This window comes from Protopterus annectens, chromosome 5.part0 (genome assembly GCF_019279795.1).
Source record: "Protopterus annectens isolate FY-2018-M chromosome 5.part0, PAN1.0, whole genome shotgun sequence".
NCBI lineage: Eukaryota > Metazoa > Chordata > Ceratodontiformes > Protopteridae > Protopterus > Protopterus annectens.
Genome location: NC_056735.1, coordinates 1373274645 through 1373291280, shown reverse-complemented (window position 1 = coordinate 1373291280; position 16636 = coordinate 1373274645). Strand labels below are relative to the sequence as shown.

The window sequence follows — 16636 nt, the reverse complement described above, 5'->3', positions numbered from 1 at the left end:
CACCTGAAAGTAGCATATACCCCATGTGCTACACTGAGCTTTTTGAGGAGCTATAAAACAATTTATCTTTTTAATAAATATATTGTAGAACTTCTTCATTCTGTGCAGCCCTTATTACTTCTGTAGCACATGTGGGTACCCAGGAATACAAAGCCCGTACATCTTGTTACTGAATAAATATAGCACTTTCACGCCTTTGTATAATTTGTTGGAACTATCTAACTATCTTCCTGCTTCTTTGAGTCAAACAAACTTTAAGTGTTATGGTGACAAAAGTTCTGACAACTGCTGTTCTCCATGATAGTGGAACTTCTTAGTCTGGACTCTTATTTCCTCTGTGGTCCTTTGTGTCTCATCATTTCTCTTTGATGACTCTTTAAACACGTCTGGATATCTTTGTGGACTATATAGGTACTTACTGTCGTGATGATTCAGACAAGTCACTATTTCAAGCATATTTGTTTTAAACAGATGTCACATGCTATTTCTGAGTAGCTTCTCCTTCAAGTGTCATTGTCGGATCATAATGATCAAAATTTATTTATTTATTTTTTTCAGAAGTCTTTGGGACAGTAAAACATCAAATTAATCTGTTCAACTCTGTAAGACTGTTTTTCATGCTCTACTGTGTATTGCCATCAGCCCACTAATTTATCTGTGCAATAAATGAAATACAATATAGAAATCTCTTCTCATAGGCATATTAAATGTACGTAGCTCAGACCCATTTTCATCTAGTTTATTTTGCTAAAATCCCTGATTTGCCTCTAGCACAGAAAAATACTTTGCATTATGCATGGCTGAGACTATTTCTTCAGCTGTGTTGGAGAGCTAGACCCTTGATTCTGCGAACAGACAGTGATTTCACACTGTAAGTACAATACTTTAAAAATGCAACCCTGTATGGCAAGGCGACTAGGAAATTTGCTAAAAGAAAAAACCTTCACAATGCACATTGCTGGTGGCTCATCAGAAAGTAACCAGTGGTGTCCTCCTAGACTCCGTTTTGGAACCCCTGTTTTTTACCATTTACTTTTCTTATCTCCAGACTGGAAAACAAGACCTCTGGCTAACTAAGTTTGTAGATGACTGTCCCTTTTTAAATATCTTATGAAATACTGAGGGAAGAAATATGTCTTGCCTTCCATGTCATTACTTACTCAGTTGCCCTAGATGCCTTCTACCTCCACAAGTTTGATAGTGGGACCTAAATCTTCACCAGCGTTAAATAAAATGTGATAGGCATATTCATCCGCTGGTTCCTTCCCCACCTCTGGAACAGGTTGCCCCTGCAGATTAAACAGTGTGTTGCACTCTTATTCTTCATAAGGGGCCTTGATGAGATGGGCACCCATAAATTCACTGCAGGATTGATTGCCCAGCCCTCATAGAGAAATTGGGTATGAAGGGTGGGTACCGCCAATATGTAAATGATCACAAGACTCAGTTGTCTTGAAATTGCTGTGTATGCTTTGGAATACACTAACTTATCAATTCAGGGTGAGGATGTCCTGCTGTAAGAGCTCCATGTAGGGGAAGGTCACTGCACTTCCTGCAGTGGAGGGAGCACAAGCCCACTAAGAGTGTACAGGTTGTGGAAGGGAAGTACACAGACACGCCAGCACAGACACACACGCCAGCACAGAAACAATGCACAGACACACACACGCATGCGCACAGACACACACGCATGCGCACAGACACACACGCATGCGCACAGACACACACGCATGCGCACAGACACACACGCATGCGCACAGACACACACGCACGCGCACAGACACACACGCACGCGCACAGACACACACGCATGCGCACAGACACACACGCATAGATATAGACGCACACAGACATACATACATACCTACACACACACACACACACACACACACACACACTGGAGCATAGGGAACATTGCTGTGCTTTTTGGCCCTCAGGATGATGACAGAAGCATACAAAACATTTCCTAACTCCCTGTTGGTGATGGCCATAATTTCTGGTTCTCCATCATCTCCATCAGCTGTTGTCCTAGGCCACCAGGGTTTTTGTAGAAGAATGGGCGAAGGGAGGTTAAGAACTCATTGGCCACTAGGGAATGGGGCTAAAATAATCAATAAAATATAAACAAATCAGATCTGACAGAGTATTAGTCCCTGAGTTTCTATTCTGAAGTTATTTATTATTTGGACAAGGATATTGCAGTAGATGTGATCTTTTGGATCTTGCTAAAGCTTTTGGTTCAGTTCCATATCACGTAATTATCAGTGCTTTAGAGAAATGTAAGTTTAACAAGTAATGCCAGTATAAAGATATTGAGTTGGTTAAACGATATGGATGTAAGTCCAAAGAATTTAAAGTATTAAGGGGAGTTCCTCAAGGTTTTGTTATGGTCCTTTTTTATTTCGTCTATCTCGTCTTCATTCCCAGTATGGGATAGATACTGGGTTGGAAAATTATCAGACAATGCAGAAATTGAAGGAGTTTTTACATTTGCAGAAGACCAAGTAGAGTTGCAAAAATATTTAGATGGCTTGTGTGTATGGTTAGAACAGAATGGGGTTCATTTCAATCAGATTCAGTGCAACATTGTCTCTACCCAAATGCATAATTTAGGATACCTTTATTGTTTGAATAGGACTGTTATTGAGGGATGTCAGTTTGAGGACTGATATGTGTTGCCTTTGAGGTCACAGACATAGCTGTAGAAGGCCTTGTGGTTGTTTTTAGCCTGTGAGGCTATCCTGACCTTGTAATTGGGCTTGTTGGCCATAATTAGTCCTCTTAGTTTCCTGTTTAGTTCATTTGAAGAGCTGTTATCATTATGGGAGTTAATCTTCCTGATCTTAGCTATGACTTTTTTTTTTTTGTTATATAACCTGTTAAGGTTAAGATTCCAACAGTGTGGTTTGGGCTTACTTCTAGTAGGTACAGCAGCCTGTATACAGCAATTTATATGGTTGTACACAGTCTTTGTGAACAATTCTGCACAGGTTGCTATAAACTTGGGGTTAGGAGGGACACTGAATTTTGACAAACCGTTTTTAATTTTTGCTGTTCCTGCTGCACCCCAGAAAACTAAAAGGGTCTGTCTGTGGGTTTGTAAGGTAATCCCTGTGCTGCCATGTGATTGGTCCATCATACCTTCAGACAGGTAGTGGGAGGAGCTCTGAGATTTGGTAGATAGCCAGAGATGGTAGCAGTAGTAGGGCACTACTACCCATCTGCCAGTAATCATGTTCTAAGTACAGCTAGTGTTACAGGTAAGGAACACTTGCACAACTGTACTTTCTACATCACAGTTCTTTTATCCACACCCCCAGAGGCTCACATAAGCTGTTCTACATCGCAGTTCTTTTATCCACCCCCCCCCCAGAGGCTCACATAAGCTGTTCTACTTCACAGTTCTGTTATCCACCCCCCAGAGGCTCACATAAGCTGTTCTACTTCACAGTTCTGTTATCCACCCCCCAGAGGCTCACATAAGCTGTTCTACTTCACAGTGCTGTTATCAAACCCTTAAAGGTTCACATACATTGTTCTACAGTACAGATTATCACTTTAAAATGAAAATGTACTGTGGGACCTCTGTACTTGAGTTGATATAGCTCCCTCTGTTTTGACATTATCGTAGCAGTGGTTGTCAGGAAATCCTTTTATTCAGCTCAGTTAATTGCCAAAGGAATATCACTAAAGTAATCAATCCCTTATGTTCAGCACTGATCAAGCCCCTTATCAAGTACAGTGCCCCTTTGAGATGTATCTCGCCAAACATATTAAACAATTGGAAAGACCACCAAAGGTTCCTAACCAAAAACAATCTCAGGCCTAAAGTCCCTGAGCTACCAAGAGAAGCTTAAAGCTCTGTCCCTTTGCTCAATGTATTATAGACTTTTGGGGGGAAAGTTCTGTCTTGCATACTGCACTATTAGAGACCCGATTGTCCTGGACCTCCTGTTTTTCCACAAGTCCAATATCTGTACCCGTTCTAGAACCAGGGAACTAAATCCTCAGCAAAAGATAAATAAAACATCGTGGACGGCCTTAATAACAGGGCACAGACTTAATAACAAGGCATGTAATTAAAAAGTGTTTTTGCAGGGTGCACACCCACATGTGGGAACTGTGCCCCCACACTGCCACTGTATACAGCAACTCCATGATTGCACAGCATTAGGAAAAGGACAAATTCACCATCTCTTGCTATAGCAGTCTCATACCGCTGTTGACAACTTTGCTGTCGATCAAACAGTTCAAGTAGAAGAGCTATCAACGTTTGTAATACTTGCCCAGATTAAGGGGAATCAACTAGACAGTTATCCTTAAATTTACTGTTGGTTTGACTGGTATAGCTATCCTGGAGAAGAGGTACCAGCAAGGTGTGAGTCATAGGATTGTTCTCTTTGGAATATCATGTACCGCAGAGCCGCAGACCCACACTGAGAGGCTGTATTTCACAGGAATATAAATTCCCCAGCTCTGCTGACTGCTAGCTGTTGTACATCATATCAGTTATTAAAGTCATAGGCTCATATAATCTGTTTTATGTCACATATTCATATATCCTAGTTCCATAAGTTCTATTTTACATTTTCCCTAGCCTCAAAGAGACTGTTCTGCATCCCAAACCTGTTCTACAACCATGCAGTTCAACCTGACATATTCAGTGACATGGAAGTACACCACATTGACCCACAAGAATATTCTGCATCACAGGTACTCCACAGCACAAAACCAAAGTGACCATTCATATCACAGATGCACTCCAACCTCCCATATACCAATTATTTATTTTAGAAAGTTAACCATGAGGATGAGCTGGTGAAAAGACATCTTTCAATCATGACTCTGGCCACATGACAAAGACAAATAGATTCAAGTATGTTTTATAGGTGAATACTACTGCAGTAACTAGAAGGTGACCAAAGGCAAGAGCCAACCGTATACCTTAAGCATTATGCCAACCCCAACAAACGAACTCAGAAAAACATGGTCACCAAAGCTATTCAAAAGAAGCCCAAATAAGCAGTAACATGCAATAAAATGTCGAAGAGTAAAAAAATAAATAAAAGCAAAATATTGTGGTTATTCAGGAACATTTAAAAAAGTTAAATGAATGAATCAGTGAGATATCTGTAGTATATACAGGGAAGCAAGCTGTAAGTTAAATGACATTCATTTTGAATGTACATGGGGGGGGATGTTTCATAATTAGTCTGTCAATGAAGCCTGCACTTTCTTTTTGAAGCTGACATTTCAGTTGATTGTGGAATTGTGGGAAGTGTGTCTTCTAAAGTTCAGGCGGGAGATAAATCCATGTGGAAGAAGATATTTTAGAGGAGACTTTTTTTCCCCTGATGGAAAGACAAAAAAGGGTGTCTCAAACCGTAAAGCATCATGCCTCCTTAAGGAACACTTAGTAGAATATCGTGAACAATTTACAGAAGTTAAAGAGGGGAATGGAATTAATGTAAAAGCTTCTTTATTAGAGAACTAAGGTTGGTAGCTTTAGCTTTGATAGGAAGCCAGCTAGCTTTTTTTGGATAGAAACAAACCAAAAAGAAACTTCACAATGTGGAGGGTGTGATGTTCACTCCTTGAATTATGTTATGCACCTAGTTCACAAAAAAATGAACTGTAAAATACTTGCTACAAAATAAAATAGAAACTAGTATGTAGTCCACAGTTGAGTTAAAAAGGAATATCCTTTATTGAAACACACAAACAAGCGGTCCTAGGTGAGTATAATGAAAAGCATTAAAGCCATTCATTATTTATATATAATCGGGTTATTTGGATCAAGGGAGTGATTACAGAAGGTGGTTCTGTTAAGAGCAATAAAAGCATTAAACTCCCTTTAATCAAGTCCCCCTTGACACCATAGTGTGATTTGAGACTGTGCTACCTTAGAACTGAAACTAGAAAGCTAGAGACAAATTAAAATGTATAACATTTGTAAAAGCTAACCTACTAATCCAAGCTTCATTCGGAAAACTAACTAACAAAATGATCTACCAGTAGACATCTATCAGAATAAATATTAATTGCTTTCATACTAAATACTTCATCAGTTTGTGTGTAAAAAGAAACATCATAATATGAATGAACACATGTATAAATCTACAAGTGAACAGTTAAGTAGAAAAAAAAAGGTAACTGTAATTGCTAAGATGGAAATAAAGTGAAAATGATAAAAATAAAGTATTAAAGCCCTGGGGATCCGTTAAAGCATGGCATCTAACTAAGAAAGCACTTACTGTTGAGTGTACTTTTATTCATTCAGAATATCAGAAAACAGCACTAATGTCAGTTATTTTCATTTGTACAATGATGTCACGACTTTGTGCCAAATGAATAAACTTGAATTTTATTTTCTGTTTTATTTTCTTGGATTAAGGAAGTGTTTTAGAAACAGACAAGGACAATAATGGTTAATTCAAGTTTTGTCCAGAAATCAACACATAGAGAGTAGAAGCTTTTCTGGCCTTGGGTGTTGAGATGTGTGAAACGTCATAGACTGCTTTTTAATTGATTTAAACATTTTTGAGCTTGTCCTGTGTGAGGGTGGAAGCACAATGTTTGATCAATTAAGACACCTAAGTAGCTTTGTTCCTGCACTGAGTATGGAGAGGACCCACTGTGGTCTTTTATGATAATTACAGCACGTAAAACTCTACTGCCAATCATTAGCAGACCGGAGTTCCGCTGTGGCGACCCCTAACTGGGAAAAAGCCGAAAGACACAAACAAACAGTAAATTGCTTTGTTCCTGAAATGAATATGGCGAGGACCCAGTGTGATCTTTTATGATGAGGTGAGGGCACAGTAAATTTTAGATGTCCCTAATAAGATGACATTTTTTGTATTAATTATTTGTATATTAGTTGTTAACCAGTCCTATGCTGTTGTAAAGTCTATTTGAAGAAACTTTTGAAGTGACGAGAGACACATTTATGGACACGGGTAATACTAATATGATGTGTGAAGTAGCATGTGTGTGTACATCACAAATTTACTCCGATCTCAGTGACTCATGTGAATTATACTGTATCACGCACATGCGTACAAGCCCATGTATCGGATGTGCTAGTTAGGATCACCAGTATGTCCCCAACCCCACAGACTAATGGATCTTTCGGTATCATATGCTGCTCTCCAGCACATAGACCCAAATAAACCATTCCATACGTGAGCTCTGTTATACAATCCCAAAGACTCACACAAGTTCTGTATCGCTCCCCAGCCCTGCAGGATTACATGTACCAATCTTTACCCCAGATTTTGTCTCCAGTGCCATGAGGCCACATAAAATGCTCTGTTTTTAACTTTTATTCTTCCTCCTCAAAGAATCGCATGCACCATTCTCTGTTTCAGATCTGTAGTTCTTCACAATGGGGCCATGTCAAACATTATATGTTTAAAATCTATTTTCATTCCCCAAAGGATCACATGAACCATCCTTTATCTTAGATCTGTGCCCAAGAACGTAAACCCACAATAGATATTCTATTGTTCAAATCCTGTTCCCAAACACCATAGACTCAAATGAGCCACTATTTAGCTTACATTTATTCTCCAACTCGTAGGATTGTGTGCCCTGTTCTGTATCAGTGTTCTGTTGCACTTAAAACATTCCCTGTCTGAGACATAGTCCACAACTGTTGTACGATCATATGAGCCTTTCTGTGTCACATCTGTTCCCCAACACCACAACCCCCGTCAACCATTCTGTATCTGAGTGATCTGTTATACAGCCGTGTAGGATCACATGACCCACTTTGTATAAAAGATCTGTTCAGCTAACCCCCAGATACTTAAACAAGATATTTCTTGTCCATCCATCAAGATGCTCACAGTACATTCTGTATTTTGAATGCGTAATATAGCCCTGTAAGATCACATGGCCCATTCTATGTCATTTATGTATACTCTAACTTCATAGACTAACATGTGTACCATTTGTGCTTCCCAGTACCACAGACCCCCAAGAATTATTCTACTTTATGTAGTATGTTCCCAGATTTTGACACAGACTAAACACTTGCTAACCTCAGACTGTCTAGATACAGTTGCATTATGAATTCTTATACCATGCTGAGAATGAATTACAGCATACCTGTTTCAGTGACTTACTTGTACTGGCTTTCCCATTGTAGAATTAAGAGTTGTTGTTTTTAGTAGCCCCATGTGTTTTCACTTTTTTGGAAAACTGATTGATTTTGTACGACAGTAGAACCTGATTGGTGTGGTGTGAGCTTCCTCTGCTCAGCCATAGTGTTTTCTCTCTGTCGTCTGTTATACAGTTACTGGTCTAGCTTCTTCCTGCTAGGAATATGGACCATTTCTTGCTATAAATCCCAGGAAATTGCTTAATCATTACCATCTGATGTCTGTAGATTATGTTGGGTTGATATGGAGCCAGATACATTAGTCAGTGGTGGGCTTGCCTCATCCCTTTGTCACCTCTAGAGGCACCACATTCCACTGACTCTTGCTATTTGCTAGGGTTGCCTTTATACTGGGTATCTAAGTGGTTGTTCATCTCTCCCCGATGGCCATGCTGGGTGGAGAGTCAAGCTTTTCCCTGCCCCGGGTCACTAATATTGCAGTCAGTTACTCTGCCTTTGTGTTGTTAGACTTGTCTGTAATCATTCAGTTGTGCAAGAAGTTTTGGATACAACTGGTACAGCAATTTAGTGTCTCTTTTTTCTCTATTCCTTTTTTCCAGGAAGATACTTTAATTTGGAGCACTGCATCACACGAAAGTGCACAAAACTCATCAGAACACTTTTCAGTGAAACAAGCCAAAAAAAAAAAAATATCCAACAACTTAAGAAGGGAGAAGCCGAAATTCTGCAAAAGAGGGAAGAGAATGTTGAATGCATTAAACATGATATTGTAGCTACCATGCAGCAATGCCTCACAGTAACTTGGAGATGAAAGAAGAAGTAGAGACCCTGGAAAAGGAGGATGAAAGCTCTGAATACCTTAAAAATGATGTGATGGGCACTCAGGTAGCAATGCTGGAAGATAAGTCTGGCCTCAGAAAACAGGAAACTAATCACTTAACAGTAAGCATGCTTTTATTTATTTTTTTCTTTTTCATGTATTTTACTTTGAAAAGTGGAATTTTGGATTTGCAGTTGATATGAAAAAGCAATTAAGATTTGAGATAACTTAGCGGATTAATTTATCTAGCACAACATGCTTAATTCTGAATTAGTTGTCTTCACCTTTTTAAATCTGTCTGCATATATATATCAAACACTGATCCATCGTTTTACATTGAGACAAATCTCATCAAATCGTAGCTTGTCAAAACAAGCCTTTTTGAGTGCCAAAAAAAAGTTAAAAATCATATCACTTAAACATCTGTACATGTAGTGACATTGCTGAACTTACGGTTAAGTGAAAACTTTCCCTGCTTGTTTCATCAGCGACCTTCCATAGAAAATTTAGCGATATGTTTGTCTGTCATTAATGATAATTCTGTTGATCTAAATCTGTACCCCCATCAAAAATGCTGGTTGGTACAAATGAAGCCGTCTTTGGTTTATATGCAAAAATTCTGTCAGGTGGCTAAAATAGTATGTAATAACAGCTCCTTAAAAATGTGTTTTTCTTTGTTTGCTGCGAAGTGAATTTATCAAGGGCTTGCTGCATAATGCACTGGGTTAGACAGAGCACTGCCCTTTAAAACATTATTTCATTTTTGTTGACTGGATAGCGTTGACTGAGTACTTCCCCTTTATTATAATCCTTAGAAACCCAGGGAAAAGTTTCAATAGACAATATAAGAGTTCATAGATTAACAGCTGCAGTGATTGCAGTATAGAGAGGCATGTAATGGTGAGACACACAGAGATGCTAACATGCTGCTATACCGAAAGATAGACAGGCTACACTTCTTTAAATGACATCTGTGTAATTAGTAGCTATTTTATTAGCCTGTTTGAGTAGATAAAATGTTTTTTTGGTTGCCTGCCTCATTTACTGTCTGTGTGTTGCCAGTGATATTTTATTTAGTTTTTTTTTTTTTTCTTTCCTTGGCTTTGGACCTTGAGTGTTTTTTTTACATGTCAAGTGGTGTTTCCAACACCTCATCATTTTTAATCTGTTTGATCAAATGATAATTTTTAGTGAATGATCCAGTACTCCTCTGCTCTTGTGTTTCACTCTCTTGTCTGGCGGACACTATTTCTGTACTAAGAATTTCCTTGTTTGAAGAGGTTGATGCATCCCCGTGCTGTTCACTCGACAAGCAGGAGTTTGAGCAGCTATAGTGAAGTTTGAATTTCTCATTTGTACAAGTGAATGAACTTGAACATTTTTCTGAATAATGAGTACTGGATTCTTTTTTTTTGGGGGGGGGTTAAGTGAAACATATTCTTCTGCATATAATCACATTCTGGGCTTATTTTTCTGAACAGCTGACTCTTTCTGCTTGTGTGAATTTGCTGCTCTCGTATGATAAGCGCATATGGACAGCTGACTCTTTCTGCTTGTGTGAATTTGCTGCTCGCATATGATACGTCCAGAGTGTTTCTCATCTTGATGCTTTTTGTTATTGGTTTTGGCAGTGGTGGCATTTTGGTGAGCTGTCTTTACAACTACAGAACATTTATTCTTTGTGAGGTTGGATATTAGCTGAACAATGCACTATTTTGTCTGTAACCCATTTTGCATTAATGCATGTGTTATCTTTACTCTGGGATTAGAGTAACTAACCATCAGCTTTAACTTGGTCATATTTGTTGATTTGACTTGTTTCTTTTGATATAATCCTTCACCTATGATGATAATATTTGCAGTATTTCATCATTGCTTTGCCTGTCCTACGTGGCTGTGTGAACATCTTCACCTCCATTTATATCTGTCAACTGAAAGAACACTTTCCAATAAAAAGAAATGCTTCAGCCATTTATTTCATTGAAAATCATTACTATAAATATTATAGTACCCAATAAAAATATTGGATATTCTTTATTATTACAGAAAGATGGTTAGATTATCATTAGAAAGACAAATGCAAATAGTAGTATAGGTCCAGATTGTATACCATGAAACTTTATTGTAAGATTTATGAGCTCCTTGGTTATTCCATTCATAGTTCTGTTAAATATCCTGTTATCCTATGGAACTGTTCCACATGCCTGGAGGCTAGCCAGAGTAGTGTCAGTACATATGGGTGAAAGACATGATTACTAACTATGGATCATAGGCTTGATATTGCTTAGGAAATGTTTTGAACGATACAGCTTATCAATATTGGATAATAACACTGGTCTGAATATTGATATAAATCAACATGGATTTACTAAAAGAAGGTCAACATTTATCAGCTTAGTTAGTTTTTATGAATCTGTTAGGCTGTGGACATAATTGTTTATATAGAGTTGGTAAAAGCAATTTTGAAAGTATTGTGTTGTGTAATTATTGAATATCTGGTTAAATTAAATATAAATTCATATATTATTGAATAGGTATGAAGTTGTTTAGATGGAGGATCAGAAATAAAGATACAATAGTGTTTTTCAGATTGGACCCCTGTAATATTGGGGTACCACAAGATTCTGTATTGGGCCCAGTCTTGTTTAATTCACCTTACCAACATGCAACAAATATTGGAAATCTAAGTATACAGATGATATTAAAGTATGGGTTTACACTGATCCACGGGGGTGCAGCGGTAGCGTTGTTGCCTCACAGCAAAAGGTTCTCCTGTTCGATTCTTGGCTGGAGTGCCTTCTGTGTGGAGTCTGCATGTCCTCCCCGCGGGTTGAGTGGTGTTCTGAAAGACATGCGTGAATGGGTGTGCCTTCGTTGAAGGCTGGACATCGAGCTGGCAACTCGACACCATAAAAATCTACTGCCAATCATTAGCGGATCAGAGTTCCGCTGTGGCGACCCCTAACCGGGAAAAGCTGAAAGACAAACAACATTAAAATATGGGCTTACATATTGTCTGTGGAAGATAGCATTTCTGATAATGCTTTTCTACTGTGCTTGAGTAAATGGTGTGTAAAAAAATGGTCTAAATGTGAATTATATTAAATACGAAGTAATGTTTTTCATCTAGTAAGACTATGCCAACATAATTGGAAACCATAGTTTGAGAAAAATAAATACCTATAAAGATATTCGAGTAGTAGTAACAGTAATATGACATTTAAAATAAATGTAACTATAATAAAAACAAGTATTGTGACTAGAAGGTCTGTTCAACAGGAATATAACATCTAAACTGGAAGCTGTATTAAATATATTTATTTCCTATGTTAAACCTAATATGGAGTATAATTCAATGTTTTGTAGCTATTCTAAACATGATTTACTTACATTAAAAAGTGTTCAAAGATCAAATTATAAAAAAAATATGCCCTGTAAAGAATTAGTGCAATTTTTAGGGTTATTTTTTATTAGTTATTCATTGTTAAGAAATTGGCATTTAGGCAGAGTTTGTTTGCTGAAGAATAAAGAATTCTGCAAAATACAGAGAAATTACTGTGCGATAAGTGCTTGTGAGGGAATAGGTTTACTTATAAGGCTTGATAAATATAATACTGTATGAAGAATAAAATGTGTATCCTGATTCATCGTTATAATGTGAAACAAATTACCTCTTTCATTTAGCTGTAGTCCTACCATGGAAATATTCTGGCCTGGCTTAGACACTTGATGCACCCATCTAATCTGGACTGCATTCTCATATGGCCTGTTGGGCCTATACACAGTGTACAAAAATGTTGAAACCACAGTAAAAACAAAAAACACCAGTTTTTGCAGGGGTTAGGCCACCACACACACTTGTGACTATAAATATACTAACTCTGAGATCACACAATTGTGGATTTAAAGTGACAATTCTATATACCTATGTTGCAGTCATGTTGTAACTTGAGCACATTGCTTTTAATGTAACAGGAAATGGTGACACATATGCTCCCATTCCTGCTTTAACAAAAATATAAAATTCAGTTGTATAATTGGAACCACGTTTACTGGACTTTTTCCCCACCACGTGGTTGTCTTACACTTCAGCACTGATGTAAACTTTTTGTGTATGTGAACCTTACTGCTCCTGGTAAGTTTTCGTCAAGATTCTAGTTACTGTATTTTGTTTCACTTCATTAATCCAGATTAATTATAATATTTAGAATCTTTCTCTTGAACAAATTTTGTGACTTGACTTAGCACATTTTGTGATCCTTGACTTGGCTGTATGTCACACCTGCAACCCTGGTAGATGCTGAGAAGCAGTAACAGCTGGGCCATAATTCATACTGGGCTTAGAAAGCTAAGGAATTCTGCTATATGCCTTTTACTTTTTGAATCCAGATATCGGAACTCATTTGATTGCTGGCTGTGGTTTCTTTTATTTCACAGATATGAGTGATCGTTTGTATTTTGTACTTTATCAGACACTGCAGCAAGCAGCATGTGTATAAAAGTTACTGAGCACATGGTGGTAGTCAGTTTATGCAAGATGGCTGAATGGAGGGTGTATGTGTGTGTGCTGCAACTAGTGAAGTACAGTTTAAGTTAGATGTATGAACTAATGCTTATAATGTGCGAATGTAATAAACAACCTGAACTCAATACCCAGCCTGAGTGTCTCATTAAATGTATATGAGACATGGAACATGATGTTAGAATGGGATAAAGGCTGGAAGCTACAAATGGAAAAAAAATGCAAACGTGATAAATGGCTTCATTGTTACTTAGAGTTAAAAGAAACATTTACAAACTGCTAAATGAGAGAAAAGGGGTTTACAACCCCTGTTTGAGCCAAAGTCAGTCGTAAGCAAGCACAAATTTAGAAGGGGAGGAATATACAAAAGTGAGTCATTCCTCAAAGTGCTCCAGTTGTCAGTGGTTAAACGATATTGCTTAAAACCTTAAATGGCAATAATAACAAGGTATTTCAGTATCTTTTTTTCAATTGCAAAAAGGAGTCAACATTGTTTGTCGAAAGGGCCAAAGTGTACTTGCTATTCGCACTTTTTCAAGAGGGCCAGTGTGTCTGAGTTATTCATATTTCAATTAGGTCCAGAGAGTCTGCAGTTATTGTCTGAAGGGCTCCAGGTGTTTGAAGTGCCAGTATAAACCACTATTGTAGTGCAGTGGTTTATTTCCTTCATTTTTCAAATCACACTTATGAAACAGGTACTGTGTTTAATTTACTAATATGACTGAGGGGTTTTGCAGACCCGAATTGCTGGTATTCAATGATAATATTGCAGAAAACTGGAGAATATTTGAACAAGAGTATGATATTTGCATTGCAGCTGCGTTTTCTGATAAAGATGCCCATACAAAGGAATTCATACTCCTTAATTTAGCTGGCTTGGAAGCCACTGAGAGAGAGCGTTCATTTGTGTATGCACCCGCTGTGTATGCAAGGGAAGGAGGTGAGCATCTTATTGTAGTTCAAGCCGAAACAAGGGAAGGCCCTGAATGCTTAAAAGATAAATTTAGAGAAATGTTTAACCCTCAAGTAAATATTACAATGGAAAGGCATAAATTTTACACAAGAAATCAAAAGTCTGGTGAAACTATTGTTGCATATGTTACCAACTTAAGAAATAAAGCAAAAACTTGCAAATCTGGTGATTTAAAAGAAGATATAATAAAAGACTATCTTGTCTCTGGTGTTAATAATGAAGCAATGAGGTTTTGCTTTGTGCTAGTGAGCTAACATTAAATAAAGCTGTTGAGCTGTGTTAAGTACATGAAATCACAGAAAAGCACACTTGTATGCTTACGAATGATAAAAGTAGGGTATCTGTAACAAATAGAGAACATGTTGATGTTGTACAAACGAAAGAGAAAGTATCAAAGAATACTAGTTTTTACAAGGGAAATTGTTCATATACGGGCACGCCAAGAAAGTATGCCGTAGTAAATTCCATTGCTAACTGTCACAATTGTGGAGGCAGTCATGAACTTAAAGAGAAAAGTGTTTAGCTTATGGTCAGCGATGTTTTAAATGTAAAAAGTGAAATCATTTTTAAAAAACTTTGCAAATCTAAACTGTCACAGACCCACAGTGGTAAATTGTATTCAAATAAACAAGTGGATCAGGTTGATACTGTAATAAGTCATAAGGGCAGTGAACAAACTTTTTATGTTGATGGTGTTTCTGTGCTTGGTAAGACAGTTAATAGAGTAAACTCTCGGCTAACAGCAAAGAATGAGATATTCTGTACTGTACAAGTAAATGGGAAACCATTAGAGCTTAAAGTAGACCCCTTGGTCCAAATGCAATGTTATATCAACACAAATGTTTGCCAAAATAAGGTGAGAAACTTGATTCAATAGAGTGCAAAACTAGTTGCTTATGATGGTGAAGAAATTCAAATGAATGATGCAGTAGTTCTTTCATGACATTCAGCTGGAAACAGCTATGACTTACAGTTTTATGTAGTTGAAAGGCACGTGCAGTCACTAATAGGCCTCGGCGACAGTGTGAGAATGGGGCTGATTTCATGCAAAAAGAGGTTCATCACGTAAGTATGGATAACAAACTTTGTTTTTCACAGAGTAAACTTCCAGTTACATACTCCATGAAGTTAAGTACTGAGGTGAGCCCAGTTATTAGACTAGCACAGAAAATTCCAGTAGCAATGCAGAACAGAGTGAAAGCTGAACTAGACAAAATGGTAAACTTGGGTGCACTAACTCCAGTAAAAAAGCCAAATGAATGGGTGTCTTCCATGGTCGCAGCACACAAGAAAAGTTCAGATGATATTCGAATATGCATAGATCCTAGAGACTTAAGTAAAGCACTTAAGCATCCTTACCATCCAATGCAAGTAGTAGCAGCTCTTATGCCAAATTCCACTGTTTTTTCAGTCCTAGATGCAAAGAGTTAATTTTGGCAGATTTCGCTAGACCATAAATCTTTGTTGTTAACCACATTCAGCACACCATTTGGTAGATACAGATTCCTGAAAATGCCATTTGGAATCAATTCAGCCAGTGAGGCATATCAAGTGGTTATGGAGCAGATATTTGATGGTTATCCTTGTGCTGTTATAGTTGATGACATTATTGTTCCAGGCAGTGACGAGGAGGAACATAACAGTAACCTCAGAAAGGTTTTAAACCATGCATGTGAAGTGAATCTAAAACAAAATCCTCGGAAATATAAATTCAAGCTGAAGGAAGTTACCTATGTTGGTCATTTGTTCACAAGTACTGGTTTACAACTACATTCAACAAAGCAAGCTGCAGTCATGGAAATGCCAGTTCCAGAGGATGTCACATCTTTACAGCGTTTCTTGTGTATGTTCAACTAACTGGGAAAGTTCATTCCAGACCTGAATGAGCTTTCTGCACATTTGAGGGAGTTGACACACAAAAATATTGCAAGACTTGGTTAGAGCAACACCAAAACGCTTATGGTACCTTGAAACAAAAGGAATTGCCAGTCCACCTCAAAAAATACAAATCCACCAGAACCACTAGAGCAAGTGACTTAAACCTTAGCACGGATATAAATAGGACATGCTGGAGGGATAGATTTATCACCCAGAGACTCCCCATGCTGTGGAATAAAATCCCGGTCCATGTGAGGCAGAGCACCTCGCTGGCTCTGTTCATGAGAAATCTTGACTGGTGGAAGGGAGATCGTAGGT

General features: G+C 37.9%; 1 protein-coding gene across 1 annotated transcript in view; it reads left to right on the top strand.

Annotated features, from left to right (window-relative positions):
• LOC122801682 (gastrula zinc finger protein XlCGF52.1-like) overlaps nt 1–16636 on the top strand; it is a 116818-nt gene that overhangs the window by 13998 nt on the left and 86184 nt on the right. Inside the window, exon 2 of the mRNA XM_044071192.1 lies at nt 8725–9067. Coding sequence (XP_043927127.1) covers nt 8912–9067 — 156 coding nt within the window. The 5' untranslated portion in view covers nt 8725–8911. The remainder of the gene's footprint in view (nt 1–8724; nt 9068–16636) is intronic.